General features: G+C 34.3%; 2 protein-coding genes across 2 annotated transcripts; both read left to right on the top strand.

The window, feature by feature from the left end:
* Window positions 1-5871: 5871 nt before the first annotated feature.
* On the top strand, window positions 5872-9174 carry LOC132731976 (carboxylesterase 5A-like). Its single transcript, XM_060718279.1, has 2 exons — window positions 5872-7530; window positions 7881-9174. Exons 1-2 carry the CDS (start codon window positions 5972-5974, stop codon window positions 8122-8124), a joined length of 1803 nt encoding a protein of 600 aa, XP_060574262.1. The 5' UTR covers window positions 5872-5971; the 3' UTR covers window positions 8125-9174.
* A 3411-nt stretch (window positions 9175-12585) lies between these two features.
* LOC132731978 (cholinesterase-like) lies at window positions 12586-13882 on the top strand (the record flags this gene model as incomplete). Its single annotated transcript, XM_060718281.1, has 1 exon — window positions 12586-13882. A coding segment is annotated over exon 1 (1297 nt), but the record flags the coding sequence as incomplete, so codon positions are not given.
* Between the last annotated feature and the right edge of the window lie 7 nt (window positions 13883-13889).

Here is a 13889-nt window from a genome sequence, read left to right on the forward strand (position 1 = left end):
TTCTCATATTTGAAATTCTTATGGTAAATGTGCTTATTGTCGACCAATCCACTTTCAAACAGATACAACATGATAACCTGAAAAAGGGTTAATTAAATTGCATTGAGAAAAAAATGACAAATGATCTTACTGTTCCTGGTGTGTTCATGAAAAATTTGGCAGTTTTATTTTTCATTTTAAATGAGAAAGATCTTTCCCTAAGGATGAAAGTTAAAAAAATAAAGCTGAATGTAAAGTGGAATCTGTAAGTTTATTTTGACTTATTCCATGGTCAAATGTCTGAACGAAATCACATACTAGTCTGACGTTTTTATTTCTTTCATACATTTGGTCCCACATACAAACATGTAGTTCATTATTGAAATTAAGTTAATCACTTGTTCGAATCTTGTGAAAAGTTAAGAGGGTGTTTGTGACTCTATTCTTCAATCTTCGTGTATGAGGATTGGATTAAAAGGGTTCTAAACAATAATTAAGAGCTCCGCAAATATGTATACAATTTTGTGTGATCTGAAATTTGAAATTAATTGATAAATATAACTGTATGAGAAAGCGACTTATTTAACGCCACTGTACGAAGGGTTTTCAAACTTTAAAATTTAGGTAGATTTCTTCTATAACATTACAATACACCTACTCTTTAATATGGAAATAGCGATCATGTCGGTGTATTCTTATCATAGAGTAGGGTTTAGTTCTAATTTCTTTGCGTAAAGAAATAGGCATTCAAGGAGAGTGAATTCGGAGCACATCAACAGGGTTTACACTGACAGGACGTCAAGAACGTTGTGATCATTTGGGTAATGAACGTGCTGTTTTAGAGGGATTGATTTGTTTTCTAAGTATCGATGTAATTGGTACAAAACAAACATTCTGTGATAACATACGAATTAAAAAACAATATAGCCCTTTTTACAATATGATAATACAATAGTAACGGAAGTAGCATTTCGTGCATGTGAATTCTGCGTAGGGCAAAAAAGCAGAAAGTATTCATTAACCTCATTAAAAAAATTGATATAATCTTGATGATTAACAGTATATGTTTTATGTCTCTATGTTGACTATTTTGCCTTATATAATTAAAGTCTACGTCATTTTTGAACACTCCTTGTACATATATCATTAACCATTATCCGTTTATGCACGGGGAGGGAAGACTTTCTGACTGGTCTACCTAATGTTGGAATCATTACAATTTATACCTTACCAGTTTGGGCATGACTAAAGTAAAATGCATATGATTATAGAATACTACTGAGAGATATAAGTAAAAGGTGCATCTAAGGAGGTTCAAATTATTGTTCCATGTATTATAAACTCTATGGTTTGATATGTTTACCATCACAATGGACCGGTTTAATAGGGACACCTAATTACGCCGTCCACCATGTAGCTTTAAAAATTAAAATCATGATCAATAAGTCGTGAACTTGTTATTCTGTAGTTTACCGGAAATACAAGAAATTATTGACAATCACCTTGTACAGATCCAGTGTAGCTTAATTAGCATTAATTACACTTTTGTTTATATTTAATAGAAGGGCCATGGCTGCTTTTTCGTTGTTTACCAAAGTGAAGACTGAAACAACTCTCATCAAATGCCCAAAAGAGCATACAAATAATATGAAATAATATATACAAATCTATATCCTTTATGTGAATAGGTTCTTTCAAATTACCTTCATGAATACCAAAATGTCTAGATATCAGGTAATGTGAAGAAAAAAATAGAAAATTTACGGGCTGTAAATAACATTTAAATCAAACGTGTATAATGGCAAACAAACAACATTCATTTACTTGGTAAAACGTAAATAAAATCAATTTTAAAATATATCTTAAACCACATAATATTTACGTACAAATTTGAATAAATGTTTGCCGATGTAACATGCATGAGTAAATGTGTCAACAACAAACTACGGTATACTAATATCACCATTATGATTTCTAGAACTTTGGTTAATCAGGGCTCTTACAATATCCTCTGATCTCACTCGGTAACAATCTTAAATTACAAAGAACAATTGCACAGTCTTTTACTACAGTATATCAACTTTAAATTTCAATGTTAACAAGTATTGTTTATTAAGTCAACTTCACTAACCATGTCACATTTTCAAGTAACTATATTTTTCATATATCCAGTATAACAATATCAATTGATGCAATGTGAACCACTCTTTTTTAAGATTCGTTTGGACACTGTTTAACATTTACTAGGATCATGTCACATATGTGATAATGTTAATAATAAAAATGACACATACAAATTTCATAAAAGGATGTAAAAAAACAAAAAAACAAAACGTTTCTAAATCACTCGTATCATTTTTAGGTGTAAACGTTTCATTAGACAAAAACAATATTATACACACTGATTTACATGTTAAAGAGACAGATAATCATCAGTATTTAGAATACTCTTCCTGTCACCCAGTGTCTTGTAAAAATGGTATTCCGTACAGTCAAGGAAAACGTTATCGCCGTATCAATTATCCTATCAATGTTATTGATAATGCACTAAGTAAGGTTTCATGTCTAACACAGGATGAGGCCCTGTGTACTAACAATAAAGCAAGTGATGGCAGTGTAATTCCCTTTGTTGTTGAGTATAATCCAACTTTACCTAATATAAGTAATATCATTAAAAAATATAAAATAAGTAATAAGATAGGAGATTACAAAAGCTCAGTGAAGGCCCATTTACTAGAACAGTTAGGAAATCATAATTAAATTCACTAGTATGACTAGATATTGCTCTTCATTTTTATTGTTTTCCTTTTAGCAAAGTTAAAGGAAATACTAAAGTTAAATACTTTATTTATATGACATCTTCCAGTTTCCGAAGTTTTGGTTTTTCAAGGTTTTTGTTTTTATATTGTATATTCTAGTAAGTATATATCCAAGGACCCCTTTGGAAATAAGCCTTCGGGCTTTCATGGGCAATCCGAGGTTATTGCATACTACTCTATACATGCTTCCACTTACGTCGTCACATTATATTTAACTGGTAAATTGATATCTAGTCAAAGGAAAGAAAGAGTTTTAGTTTTTCTTTTTTGTATTATATTTTATTATTATACCCCCGCACATCAAAGTTGTAAGGGGGGTATACTGGCATCAGCTTGTCCGTCCGGCCGTCCGGGTGTCCGGCCGTCGGGCGTCCGTCGGTTTTTTCTTGTCCGCCCAATAACTTAAGATTCCTTTGACCCACAGTCTTCATATTTGGCATGGAGGTTAGTCATGACGAGTAGATGACCCCTGTTGATTTTGAGGTCGCCAGGTCAAAGGTCAAGGTCACAGGGGCCTTGACTTAAAAAAGCTTGTCCGCCCAATAACTTAAGATTCATTTAACCCACAGTCTTTATATTTGGCATGGAGATTAGTCATGACGAGTAGATGACCCCTATTGATTTTGAGGTCACCAGGTCAAAGGTCAAGGTCACAGGGGCCTTGACTTCAAAAAGCTTGTCCGCCCAATAACTTAAGATTCCTTTGACCCACAGTCTTTATATTTGGCATGAAGGTTAGTCATGACTAGTAGATGACCCCTATTGATTTTGAGGTCACGGGGACAAAGGTCAAGGTCACATGGGCCTTAACTTCAAAAAACTTGTCCGCCCAATAACTTAAGATTCCTTTGACCCACAGTCTTCATATTTGGCATGAAGGTTATTCATGAAGAGTAGATGACCCCTATTGATTTTGAGGCCACCAGGTCAAAGGTCAAGGTCACAGGGGCATTGACTTCAAAAAGATTGTCCTTCCAATAACTTAAGATTCCTTGGACCCACAGTCTTCATATTTTGCATGTAGGTTAGTCATGATTAGTAGATGACCCCTATTGATTTTGAGGTCACCGGGTCAAAGGTTAAGGTCAAGGGGACTTTGACTTTAAAAAGTTTGTCCGCCCAATGAATTAAATGAATTAAGAAACCTTTGATCCACAGTCTTCATATTTGGCATGGAGGTTAGTCATGATTAGTAGCTAACCCCTATTGATTCTAAGTTGACTGGGTCAGAGGTCAAGGTCACAGGGGCCTTGACTATAAAAAGCTTGTCTGCCTAATAACTTAAGATTCTTTTGACCCACAGTCTTCATATTTGGCATGGAGGTTAGTCATGATAAGTAGAAGACCCCTTTTGATTTTGAGGTCACTGGGTCAAAGGTCAAGGTCACAGGGGCCTTGATTTCAAATAGTTTGTCGAACCAATAACTTAACAAACCTTTGACCCACAGTCTTTATATTTGGCATGGAGGTTAGTCATGAAAGTAGATGAACCCTATTTATTTCTATTACACTGGGTCAAAGGTCAAGGTCACAGTGGCCTTGACTAAAAATGCTTGTCCGCTCAATAACTTAAGATTCCTTTGATACACAGTCTTCATATGTGGCATGGAGGTTAGTTATGATTAGTAGGTGACCCCTATTTATTTTAAGGTCACTGGGTCAAAGATCAAGGTCACATGGACTTTGACTTCAAAAAGGTTGTCCACCCATTAACTTAATATTTCTTTGACCCACAGTCTTCATATTTGGCATGGAGGTTGATCATGACTATAAGGTGACCCCTATTGATTTTGAGGGTCACTGGGTCAAAGGTCGACTAAAAAAAGGTTTTCCCCTCAATTGCTTAAGAATGCCTGTCCCCAGTTTATTGATTTTTACATTTTCACATTTGAAGCATGTAGAATACATAACAATGGCTTAGTAACCTCAGATTTGGCAAGGACGTTGTCCTTGAGCTCTAAATGGCCACTGTTGATTCTGACAAAGTGGTATGCGGGGGTATTCACGCCATGACAGTGGCAGTTCTAGTTTAATGAGCCGTCTGTGATATTTATGTTTGACAAACTTCCGAAATATTTTATTACAATTGTGTCATCAGTTTTATATAAAATGCTTAAGTGTTTGTATTATGTATATGTGTGTTTTAACCTGAATAAATAAATATATATCTATCTATCTATCTATAATAATAATAATAATAATAATAATAATAATAATAATTTCATTTTAAACAACATTTTAACATAGCAGGTGTTGCTCTTATAACATACCCGAAGAGTTGATTGCTTAATTGTGAAACATTCTTCCGTCTTTAGAAAGGGCAAACTGGTTTTATAACGTTTAAATACTGGATGCTCATCACCTAAAGAAAGTGGCACTAATTGTGAAATTTGTCATCAAAGTTTGTAAAAAGACGAGTATTTTTTACTTCCATACAAAATACTGAATCACTAAAACTGTAATGATTGCCAAAAAAGCTACAGAGATAAAATGTGTAACTTTTGGGAAATTATAACAAGATGGGGTTCGATTGTCCAACCCTGGTTAAGTCTGATAATCTAAAACAAAATAACAGAGTACGGTAGATATATTTCACAAATCGTTAGATATATTCCGTTATGATATACTCGAGTATCTAGTTTACAGTATAGCTAATTATTTATTCATTTAAAGTTTTCAACTTTTATTAGAAATAACAGAAAATCTTTTAACATTAATATTATTGAGGGTTTGATTGGGAAATATCAGATTCGGTGTGACCACCCCCATCCCCCGCCCCAACACCCATCCCCCACGACAGCCACGCCTGTCTTTATTTCCACTGAAATCGCGTGGTAGAAGTACTTGATATAGCGAGATGAATATGAACTACCGTTGAGGTGCACCGATGTATTCAACTTTGTCAAAGTGATGAAATCCCTTCTTTTCTGTGTTGAACAAAGTTGTGGTAGTTTTAAAGTAAGTACTCGTTCTTCAAGCGTACCAATATTGCCAATATATTTTTACATTTTACGACAATATCTCACTTTGCATCGCACTCTTGATCCAAACGGCGATATGATGGCCTCAATGGAACACCGTATTTTTTATCTTAGGATGTCATAGTGTAAACAATCACGAGTACAGGACAAACTTGTGTAAAAGTTTTGGTTTTATACTGTTAGGTAGGGAAAATGTATTATATTAGAGGATTACCTATTCTCCTGATTCTGATAAATCAATATCAATCAGCAGAAGTTCCAAGCGTTGCTACGAAACTAGGAATGATAACTGGAGAAACGAAAAGTGTAACATTTCAAAGAAATGCGTATCAAGTTGATAGATACCTCGGAATTCCATACGCTAAACCGCCGACTGGAGATTTAAGATTTCAGCCTCCCCAGCCATTCGGTCCATTTTCCGAGACATATAATGCTGCTGATTTTGGAGCCTCGTGTCCACAGCAAAGCTATCCTTTTATGCCGGTGGAGAAAAAGACTGACGAAGATTGTTTATTCCTGAATATTTATGTTCCACGCCAGAAACCCGATGAACCTTCTGGTCACGCGGTAATGTTCTTTATACATGGCGGTGGATTTTCAACAGGTTCTAGTAATCATTTTGATGGGGCAGTATTGTCGTGTGAGGGAAATGTTATTGTAGTGACAATAAATTATAGACTAGGGCTTCTCGGATTCCTCGACATAGACAATGAAAAGGCATCAGGAAATTTCGGATTACTTGATCAACACTTTGCGCTTCAATGGGTTAATGAAAATATCGGTGCATTTGGAGGTGACAAAGACAGGGTAACAATATTTGGGCAGGCAGCTGGTTCAATGAGTGTTGCCTTGCATATGTTGTTTCCGTCCAATAAAGGACTGTTTAGAAATGGTATAACACAGAGTGGCTCATTAGACCTTCCAGGTATATACCTCGAAAATAATATTGATATGGCTAAATCTTTTGCGAAAAAAATGAGCTGTAGTATTGAAACAGTTGATGAAGTGTTTAATTGCCTCAAGGAAGCATCACATGAAAATATAATCCAGGTTATTCTAGATGAAATGCAATCTGGGGTTATGTCGTCTACTGCCCTTGCCGATGTCGCTTTAACAATTGATGGCAAATTCATCAGAAACAACCCTGCTAATATGATTAAGAAAGCGGACACAGACAGCTGTGAGGAAATTGACTTCTTCCGATCAATTAAACTGATAAACGGCGTGAATGGTAATGAAGGGGGATTTTTGTTTTTAACAGGGTTGGGAAATTCTGAAATGTTAGAAGACTTGGAAATAACTCGAAAAAAAATGAACACACGACTGGTTCCTGGCATCATGGCAATTATGTATGAAAACAAAACTGTACCGGAATTTCTGCAACAACTTATTATCTTTGAATATACTGATTGGGAAAATCCAGATGATCCCAAACGACTCCGTGAACAAGTAGTTCAACTTAGTGGCGACATATCTTTCAACGTTCCGGGTATTGAAATGAGTCGGTTTCATTCTAATGCATCTAATGTCGATAGTTATGTTTATCATTTTCTTCCTAAATTGGCAAAGCCGTTGTTTCCATTACCTAAGTGGGTGAAATATGCGAACCATGGAGATGAATTAATACCTGTATTCGGCTATAACTTTGATCCCCAGGACCTTTCCAACATATCTGAGTACACGCCACCAGAATGGGAGCTTGATCTTTCAAACAGAATGATGAAATATTGGACAAACTTTGCTAAGACTGGGTAAGTCTTATACATGTGCATGTATACATTTTATATTCTTGATTATTATATATGTATTATTATATTTACGTTTGGAATCCGACTTAATATATTCAAAAGTGTTCTTTCACGTCAATTTCATATAAAAGATAAAAATGACCGGATTTCTTAAAAAATATAAAAAATTGCCGATGTCGCTGGTAAACAAGTCTTGTCTATGCTTGCCTGTTAACTCATTCTCCATTTTACCTGCTTCTTTAACTTATCATGACTATGATGTTTCACTAGCGCTACATGGCTTTTAATGGGACAATATGTAAACGATGTACATGTATATAATGAAGACTTTTAATTTTTATTCCATTTTTCAGCGATCCAAACAAACCAGATTCAGAAATGTTAGCGTGGCCAAAGTATGACGTCAAATCTCAATCCTATTTCATGTTTGATAAAGAAGATTCCATTGGTCAATATTTGTATGCGAGACCAACGGAATTCTGGACAAAAATTGTAAAAGCTGTGATAGATGCTACAGAAGAGCATGCCCAGACTGTAACATCACAGTTTGGAAAGAAGGAAAGCCAAACATGTGATAAAGATGGGAATTGTGGATAACAAAAAAAACTGTTTATATTTTTTTTATTTGTTATGAACAAACTATTGTATTCTATGAAAAAATATTTGTTGTCTTTTTTACAACTACAGAAAATGAAGTTATGTAAGTTATGTTCAAATGGTTAACCTAAATGAACTTCTGAAGTTTTATTTTGATAGTTTGATTACAATGTAGTATAAGAAGAACCGAACATGCTCTAGATCTTATTGCCGTTTGTTAAGTCTTAATGCTGACTAGTTCGGATAACGAAAGAATTACAATTTGATGTTTTAGTAACATACATGTATGAGTTGTGCTTCTTAGAAAACATGTAACTGTCTGTCATATTAATTACCTTTAACGCTCTGTATTAAATATGTAAAAGAAAAATGAATGTGAATACAATACCGTGTTAATATCACGAACGTAAATGTATTTCCGGATTCCGGATGGACTTCCGTCTCTAAAATAGAATGTAAATGGGTGTTTAGTTATTTTTGTTTTGTGTTTAATGTCATTGGTGATGTTACTCGTATTTTCTATTTTCTTTTCATTTTCCTATTAATTTTATGTGTTTAATTAATGTTTGAATTATGACGGTATTAAATTATATTTCGACTAAAAATTCCCGTGTTCATCTGTTTGAAAAAAAAAGCAATATCGCTAGAGATTTTACAGTGAAACGATAGCAGACGAAACTTATTTCTCCTGCAATAAGTAACGCAGAATTGTGCAATAAATGGCGGATACCTGACCGCGTTGGAAATCCTGTCAGGTATCCGCCATTTATTGCACAATTCTGCGTTACTTATTGCACGAATCATGCGTTATTTTCACATTCCGGCGTTACTGGATATACCCGGTGTACTAGATAGCCATATTTAGTACTTGTTCGGTGTTAAAAGTACTCGTCTCATATATCATAATTAACATAGATAAACTGGCACGTGATTTTGAAATATGTTATGAAATTATACTCTACACATATGTAACATTTTCAGTAATCTGGCGATGAGAATTTGTAAGAACAGTAAATAAAAATCTATACATTTTATGTATAGTAAATATTATCAAGAACTTTAGTATCGTTCAGATAAAACCGATTTCATTTAGATAAAACAATATCGATTAGATAAAACAGATACCGATTACTAATATAGATTTAATTGCAGGGTTGAAAACTTGTTGTGAACCATTAATCACTCTCTGAGATAACAACCGCATCTTTCATGACATGCCAAGTATTTGTTAAGAAACGTAATAATAATAATGATAAAAATTAACCCAAACATTTCCCTTGGATTTAAACCAGTTATTTAAAATACTTTGTTATATTCAACTAAGAATATTTTTTCTTACTTGTGGTGACTAACACTCTAATTTTACCTTGAAATAATCTAATGCATAATTTTCGACATACCTGAGTAAGTCACCATACCATACCTTATAAGGCATCTGAGTCAATCAGTCGGATCGAGGTGTCACATATGTAAAACTACGGATTACCAGTATACGCTATTTATTTTGTAACATATTCCAATAAAGATTTTGTCATATTGATATTTTGCATTGAGCGAACATTTTTAATACTTAATATATAGACTCGACATTGGTTCTATCACAAGACATTGATGAAATTAAAACAAGATAATAAAATTATTTGCACACTGAAAAATCAGGAAATTAATGATGAAATGGTATATAGTGAAATAAAATGGTGCAACCTTATCCAGGAAGTATTCTTAACAAAGTATATCAAAAAGATTTTACATACACCTGACCGAGCCCTATTCAAATTATACTGTTTAATAAAATACACTTCATGTCATGATAAAAGATGAATCGTAACATATTATATATCAGATTATTTATAGCTTTCGTCTTTTTACCGAGAGAACAACTTTAATAATTGCAAAGATATCCATGCTAAGAGCTATATATTATATAATACCTTAATGATTTTTCTCACTTTTAACCATTCAAATTTGTTAGGCTTACTACTTGATGCAGATCAATTTAACTCATTTGAATCTACAAAAATCCCTCTTTAAGTTAAGTTCTTATGGTTTCATATATGATGACTATAGCAGTAAGCAATATAACTCCCGATAACTAGTATGTAGATGGTACTCGTAAGATACCATACATATACGCGTGTGCTAAATTTTTATCTGTTATGTAATAGTTACCGTACGAGGAATAGGTCTGCATAGTATTTATAGACCCGGGTGGCGATTTGAAGACCGAGAGAGCGTAGCGATCGAGGCTTTTAAAAGGCCACCGGGTCTGTAAATATTCCGAGTGCTGTAACTATCTTACCTACATGCTCTTTGGTTTTTCTATCCATACATCAGTTTTTAACTCAGTATTTATTAATATTACTCACAAGAAACATATTATTTATGTACTTTATTATGTTTAAGAAAGCGTTCCAAAGCCATGCAAAATACCATCCGCTACGCTCTTGTAATTCATTCATTCACAAATCAGGTGTTATTTGAATATTTCTCGTGTTTTTCGTGGGGTTTTATTATGTAAATGACCAGTTTAATAGGGGTACCCAGTTACGTCATCCAACACTTAAAATCATTATCAATAAGTCGGGAACTTGTTATTCTGTAGCTTACCGAAAGTCTTTATCGACAATCACCTGATGGTCATTTTTGTACAGATTCAGTGTAGCTTAATTAGCATTACACTTTTGTTCTTTTCAACAAAAGGGCCATGGCTGCTTTTTCATTGTTTACCAAAGTGAAACTGAAACAACTCTCATCGAATGCCCAAAAGAGCATACAAGTAATATGAAATAATATATACAAAGCTATATCCTTTATGTGTATAGGTTCTTTCAAATTACCTTCATGAATACCAAAATGTCTAGATATCAGGCAATGTGAAGAAAAATAAGAAAATCTACAGGCTGTAAATAACATTTAAATCAAGCGTGTATGATGGCAAACATACAACATTCACTACATAAGCTGGTGAGGTAAAACGTAAATAAAATCAACTTTAAAATATATCTTAAACCACATCATATTTACATACAAATTTAAATATTCTTTTGCTGATGTTCGAATTTGCATGTAACATGCATGAGGAAATTTGTAAACAACAAACTACGGTATACTTATATCACTATTATTATTTCTAGTACTTTGGCAGGGCTCTTACAATATCCTCTTACAAAAAACAATTGCACAGTCTTTTACTACAGTATTACAACTTAAAAATTGCTCGAATGAAGAATGTTTCACAAGCAATTGTCTCTTCCGGTATGCTATAAGAGCAACACCTTCTATGTAAAAATGTTGTTGAAAATGGAATTCATTTTATTATTATTATTATTATTATTATTATTATTATTATTATTATTATTATTATTATTATTATTGTCCGTTGACGTGATATCGTAATCAAAGCTTACAGTTTGAATAACATGTTTAATGAAAAATCATACAAGATAAATTTTTAAAAAAAAATTTGAACAATGTTTAAAACCAGCGCTAAAAAGGGTCTCACTATACTTAAAGCCAGAGCCGAGTTTTTATACAGATAAATATTTGCACAAGTCTAAAAATAAAGATGAAATGGGGCATTTTGATGCAGTTTTGGGCGTTTTCATGAATGCACACAGTCAAGTGATTTTTAACTGAAAATATCTCACATCAAACAGGAGAACCATATTCAGAGTAAGTGTTATCCCCATCCCCCAAATTACTGCAGTTATGATATACTCGAGTATCTAGTTTATAGCTATTCAATTATTCATTTTATCGATATAACAATAAATCTTACAACATTCATATTATTGAGGGTTCGGTTAAGTACTATCAGATTCAGTGTGACCCCCCCCCCCCACACACACCCCATTACCCATCACCACTTTATTGGCGACGCCGGTGAGCGTCGGCGTCTCTTATGGAATGTTGTTTTTTTTGGCCCATGGAAGGAGCTGTTATTATTAGCAGTTAATGTAATGTTGTGTTAATTAGTTTTATTTTGATTCGTAAAAATCAAGTAAACAAATATGTTGTTATATTTGCGTTTAATAACTTTATGTAAAAAAAAGCATGTGTATCGGGATATTATTTTCATGATCCTCGCCTGTCTTTGTTTTCCTCGTGAATCACGTGGTAGAAGTACTTTATATTGCGAGATGAATATGAATAATTACCGTTGAGGTGCACCGAAATGTATTCAACTTTGTCAAAGTGATGAAATCCCTTCTTTTCTGTTTTGAACAAAGTTGTGGTAGTTGTAAAGTAAGTACTCATTCTTCAAGCGTACCAATTTGGTCAATATCTTTTTACATTTTACGACGACAATATCTGACTTTGCATCGCTCTCTTGAACCTTAGTCTTATAGCAAACGGCGATATGATGGCCTCAATGGAACACCATCATTTTTATTTCCCGATGTCATAGTGAGCACAGTACAAACTTGTGTAAATTTTGTTTTACACTTTTAGATGGGGAAAATGGCTTATTTTATTAGAGGATTACCTATTCTCCTGATTCTGATAAATCAATATCAATCAGCAGATGTTCCAAGCGTTGCTACGAAACTTGGATCGATAACTGGAGAAACGAAAAGTGTAACATTTCAAGGAAATAAGTATCAAGTTGATAGATACCTCGGAATTCCATACGCTAAACCACCGACTGGAGATTTAAGATTTCAACCTCCCCAGCCATTCGGTCCATTTTCAGAGACATATAATGCTGCTGATTTTGGAGCCTCGTGTCCACAACCAAGGTTTCCTTTTTTTCCGGTGGAGAGAAAGACAGACGAAGATTGTTTATTCCTGAATATCTATGTTCCACGCCAGAAACCCGATGAACCTTCTGGTCACGCGGTAATGTTCTTTATACATGGCGGTGAATTTTTAATAGGTACTAGTTTTCCTTTTGATGGGGCAGTATTGTCGTGTGAGGGAAATGTTATTGTAGTGACGATAAATTATAGACTAGGGCTTCTCGGATTTCTCGACATAGACAATGAAAAGGCGTCAGGGAATTTCGGATTACTTGATCAACACTTGGCGCTTCAATGGGTTAATGAAAATATCGGTGCGTTTGGAGGTGACAAAGACAGGGTAACAATATTTGGGCAGGCAGCTGGTTCAATGAGTGTTGCCATGCATATGTTGTATCCGTCCAATAAAGGACTGTTTAGAAATGGTATAACACAGAGTGGCGCTTTAGGCCTTCCGGGTATATACCTCGAAAATAATATTGATATGGCTAAATTTTTTGCGAAAAATATGAACTGTAGTATTGAAACAGTTGATGAAGTGTTTAATTGTCTCAAAGAAGCATCACATGAAAATATAATCCAGGTTATTCTAGATACGAGGCAATCTAGGGGCAAATCATCTGCTGCCAGTGTCGGTTTCAGTCCAACCATTGATGGCAAATTCATCAGAAAGAACCCTGCTAATATGATTAAGAAAGCGGACACAGACAGCTGTGAGGAAATTGACTTCTTCCGATCAATTAAACTGATAAACGGCGTTAATGGTAATGAAGGGGCATCGTTTTTAATATTCCTTGGAAATTCTAAAACGTTTGGAGACTTGGAAATAACTCGAGAACAAATGAACACACAACTGGTTCCTGGCACCATGGCAATGATGTATGGCAACACACCTATACTGGATTTTCTGCAACAACTTATTATTTCGGAATATACGGATTGGGAAAATCCAGATGATCCCAAACGACTCCGTGAACAAGTAGTTCAACTTTTTGGAGACATATGTTTCAACGTTCCGGGTATTGA

The sequence above is a fragment of the Ruditapes philippinarum genome, unplaced genomic scaffold (genome assembly GCF_026571515.1).
Source record: "Ruditapes philippinarum isolate M1 unplaced genomic scaffold, ASM2657151v2 ctg6090_1_1_1_1, whole genome shotgun sequence".
Lineage (NCBI taxonomy): Eukaryota > Metazoa > Mollusca > Bivalvia > Venerida > Veneridae > Ruditapes > Ruditapes philippinarum.